Consider the following 4,832-nt stretch of genomic DNA (forward strand, 5'->3'; position numbering starts at 1 on the left):
CTGAGGAATTCTGATGCCCTGTTATTCCACACTCCCTGTGTGCAGACAGAACAGCCATGGCAAAGTCCAGCAGTGCAAGGAGGCCATGGGAGAGGACAATGCTTCATCTCCTCTCTGCTAGCCTGGAAGTTTTTTCCTCCTCTGGGCTGAGGAAGGATGGCTGGGAAGCCTCAGCTTCCATCTCACCCTAAACCAGGCATTTGAGAGAGCACTTCAAGAGCTGCAGGGAATTATTGAGGTCAGTATTCCTTCCAGTGCAGGTGGGAGATGCCCAGAGCTTTCCCACACCACCTGTGCCATGCCCAGCAGAGGATTCCAAAGGAATGGATGCATCGGCTTTAGAACAATCTGCTGCAGTGCAAACTCTGCTTTGCCTCAGCTCCTGGCTTTGTCCTCAGCTCACCTTCTCCTGCCCCCGAGCTGTGGGGCTGGAAGAGTGGCCCAGCTCCCCCCTGAGCTCCCCTGAGTGCCTGGGGATGGGGCTGTAATTAGGAATTACTCAGCACGGAGCAGAGGTGCAGGCAGCAACAAGCACCTGGACTTGCTCTGGACTTGCTGCTGCTCTCACCCTCTCCAACCTTCTCTCATCACTGTTTTTTACCCCTGTGCAGGCTGTCACTCTGAGTGAAAGATCTCCCTGTGGATTCCCAGGCACGGAGCTGGGAATGGAGCCCCTGTATAGGTGAAATTTTGTCTGAATGGCAAGATGAATGATGAGCAGGACCGTCATAATAACTTCTTCGAGCTCTAGGAGGCCTATAATGTACTTAAGATAGTTCAGCTACTCTTAGAGGCACAATAATTAGCAGGATGGCTTTTGTTGCAGTGTTAGAAACAAAAAGGTTTAATAAAAGGCAAAACAACAAACAGGAAAACTAAGCCAAGCGCTAGACGTTCCTGCTTCTAATAAAAACACCTCACAAAAGTAATTTAGTTTCTTTGTTCATTCCTTTTTTTAGTTAATTGCCTAGGCAAGACTTTTTAGCTTCTGTACAATTAGCTATCCTTAAATTTGAAGTCCCCTAAGTCCTATGAAGCGTCTTTTCACTTAATCAAAGAAAGAGACTTCTGGACTTCTTCCCTTTTAAGGAGACAAAAAATAATTTTATCACTCCATCAGCAAGAAGCACACTCTTACACAGGACTCCATGATATCAGAAGGCTAATTAATTATTTTATTATACTATATTGTTCTATAATATATTACACTACCGCTAAAGTGAAACTGAACAAGAACTAAACGGAACAAAATCTCGTGGCTTTCTCCTCCCTGACTGTCAGGACACAGCTTGCAGAGATTGGCCAAGAAAACAAAACACACCAAAATCCAATTACCAAACCCCGTCAGGTAAACAACATTCCACAACGCACTGCACTCGTGCACAAACACAGGAGCAGCAAATGAGACAAGAATTGGTTTGATCATTCTATTCTCTGCTTCTCCAGGAAAACTAGAACTGAGAGAACTGTCTCTCTCCGCTCAGAGAATGCGAATCTCACAATTCTGGGGTAGCTGTTGAAAGAACTGAGAGAACTTTCTGCTCAGAGAATGTGAATCTCACAATTCTGGGGTAGCTGTTGAAGGAGCTAATGGAGCAGGATCAAACAACAGCTCTGCTGGTTTCTGCTTTAGAGAGGTTATCCCGGTGATGATGGATGGTGAGTCCCCAGCAGAGCACAAAGCTCCTCCTGTAGGGGCGGCTGTGTAAGGACACAACACCCAGGGCTGCCATGGGCCATCGCGGTGACACCAAGCCCCAGCAGAGCCCTGTCTGCACACGGGGAGCACATCAAGGCACCCAGAGCTCAGTGAGAGAGCAGAGAGCACCTCCTCCCTCTCCTGGCACGCACAGAGCTGCCGGTGATGTGCACACAGCAGAGCTTTGTGCCTTGTGGCAGCTGCCTGCTGAGGGGACACGGCTGTGGGGACGCGTGTGCTGCCTGGGCGGATGGGAACTGCAGGGAGAGCAGCACACTGACCCTAAAAATCACACCAAGACAACGTCTGGGACTCTAAAATCACACCAAGAGAACTCCTCTTACCTGTCAGAGAGAAGCTCAGGCATAGAAGGAGAAATTAACCAAATTAAGCAAACCCACAGTTGTGACCGTGATCACAGGGGTCTGAGGATGAGGGAATAGACGAGGATCTGACTCCATGTTTCAGAAGTCTTGATTTATTATTTTATGATATATATTACATTAAAACTATACTAAAAGAATAGAAGAAAGGATTTCATCAGAAGGCTGGCTAAGAACAGAAAAAGAAAGAATAATAACAAAGGCTCGGACTCAAACTGTCTGTCCGAGCTAGCTGGGCTGTGATTGGCCATTAATTAGAAACAACCACATGAGACCAATCACAGATGCACCTGTTGCATTCCACAGCAGCAGATAATCAATGTGTACACTTTGTTCCTGAGGCCTCTCAGCTTCTCAGGAGGAAAAATCCTAAAGAAAGGATTTTTCATAAAAGATGTTGTGACACACAGTGATACCAGTTTAGGATAAGTCACAAGATGGACAAAAAACCCATGAGGAAACCCCTCAGCTGTGCACCTCACACCAAGGATAAAGATAAAGCCAAGCCTGCACAGAGCTGCCTGTCCATGGAGCCGAGAGGAGCAGAAACAGGATCAGGATCCTGAGGATCTGAGGAATTCTGCACTAGGGAAGGGAAGGTTGGATCCAGCACAAAGCTGGATCTCAGGAGCCTGTCTTGGAGAGTTACTTTGAGCCAACACAGTTGGATGGAGACAGCAAACACGATGTGAGCTCGAGACAAACATCTGATCTATAAATAACAAGGCAGCGACTCGCCCCTTCCTGAAGCTCTGGCACAGCTCACAACTCTTCTGATATCACTGCTTGGGGCATTTATTTATTTATCAGCATTATCCCAGGATGAGATAATGCATTCCTTGATGTCTGCATTACGCCCAATCATCCCAATTCTTCAGTGACCTTCACATATTCTCTATTATTTCCTAAATCCCCACAAGCTTTCCCTGCCGTGGAGGCAGCTAAGCACGCGCAGAGGAGGAAGGGAGGGTTCAGAATTCACACCTGGCTCCGTGTCCCCAGATGCCACCCCACATGAGCCACTGCAGTGGGAGCACCGAGGGCTCCATCCCCTCCACCTGCTCCATGGGAAGCCTGGCCAAGCTCTTCCCACGCTGCAGCAGGCTGGGAATTGCTTCCAAAATACACTGAGGCTGAATGTTCCAGGGCAGTGATCCCTGACACGGCTCCTCTGCCTCATCCCCCGGCCGTGCCCAGCTCTGCTGCTGCCAGAGGATTCCCCTCGCACAAAACCCAACCCCAAATAACACCGAGCCTTGTCCTGGGGAGAATCTGCTGAGCAGCACTCACACAGCCCCAACAAACCTCACCCAGACAGAAAGGCACCATTTTTTCATGTTAAAAACACCAAATTTTCACTTTTTGCCCTGGACTGGGGCGAGATCTTTGGAGCTGAGGAAAAAAAGCCAATCTACATACCTTAGCAAAACGCATGCATTTGGCTTTTTAAGGAATGTGGCACTGGAGCTATCTTTAACCCAGCTGGGCAGTAACAAAATAAATGTGGAGAAACTCCTGTTCCTCTCCCCCTCTGCCAGAACTGATTTTTCAGAGTAAGAAATGCACTGAAGAATAATAACGACAATAACAATAGTAATAATAGCAATAATGATAATAATAATAATGATGATGATAATAAATATAATAGGAATCTAATAATAATAATAATAAATATAATGGGAAAATAATAGTGATAATTGTAATATATATAATAGGAATATAATAATACAAATAATAATGATAAATATAATGTAATAATGATAATGATAATGATAATGATAATGATAATGATAATGATAATAATAATAATAATAATAATAATAATAATAATAATAATAATAATAGCTGTATTAGTAATAACAATAATGTAAAAAATAAATATAATAATAAAAAGTAGAGGCACATATAGGCCAGGTCACCAGTCTTGTCACTTGGGTGGCTGCCAGCCTGGGACCCCCACCCTGCAGCTGGAGGATCTGGGGACAAACCCCTCGAGGCAGAGCCCTTCAGGGAGCCCCAGCCCGGCACACAGAACCCACCAAGAGCCTGATTGTACAGGGATCATCCCAGGGCACGCACGTACCTGGCCGCAGGTTGGGGTACCCCGCTCGCCCCAGGTAGCAGGGGTAGCAGCTCCTCCACAGGTAGCGGTAGTGCTCGCCGGAGGAGCCCGGGATGCCGCCCAGGCAGCCCAGGCACCACAGCAGCGCCCAGGGCCGGCCCATGAGAGCGGCACGGGGCAGGGATGGAGCGGGGACAGAACGGGGCAGAACGGAACGCGACGGGGCAGAGATGGAGCGGCACAGAGCGGGGATGGAGCGGGGACAGAGTGCGGACGGAGCGGGACTGAACCGGGCTGGAACAGGACAGGGTGGGTATGGAGCAGAGATGGAGCGGGACACGGCACGGACGGGGCAGGGATGGAGGAGGGATGGAGCGGGACACGGCAGGAATGGAGCAGGAATAGAGCGGGACAGGACGGGGATGGAGCGGGGACAGAACCGGACTGGAACGGTACACGGCAGGGATAGAGCAGAGATGGAGCGGGACACGGCAGGGATGGAGCAGAGATGGAGCTGAGATGGAGCGGGACAGAGGGGGGATGGAGCGGGGACAGAACCGGGCTGGAACGGGACACGGCAGGGACGGGACACGGCAGGAATGGGGCAGGAATGGAGCAGGGATGGAGCGGGACGCGGCAGGGACGGGACGGAGCAGGGGATGCGCGGGGCGGCGCGGGCGGCTCGGCC

At 49.2% G+C, this 4,832-nt stretch overlaps 1 protein-coding gene across 1 annotated transcript in view; it reads right to left on the minus strand.

Annotated features, from left to right (window-relative positions):
• MEGF6 (multiple EGF like domains 6) overlaps nucleotides 1-4,695 on the minus strand; it is a 50,610-nt gene extending 45,915 nt beyond the window's left edge. The window contains exon 1 of the mRNA XM_031062500.1: nucleotides 4,166-4,695. Within this exon, the coding sequence (XP_030918360.1) occupies nucleotides 4,166-4,307 (142 nt within the window). The 5' untranslated portion in view covers nucleotides 4,308-4,695. The remainder of the gene's footprint in view (nucleotides 1-4,165) is intronic.
• Nucleotides 4,696-4,832: the final 137 nt, after the last annotated feature.

This window comes from Geospiza fortis, unplaced genomic scaffold (assembly GCF_000277835.1).
Source record: "Geospiza fortis unplaced genomic scaffold, GeoFor_1.0 scaffold37, whole genome shotgun sequence".
Lineage (NCBI taxonomy): Eukaryota > Metazoa > Chordata > Aves > Passeriformes > Thraupidae > Geospiza > Geospiza fortis.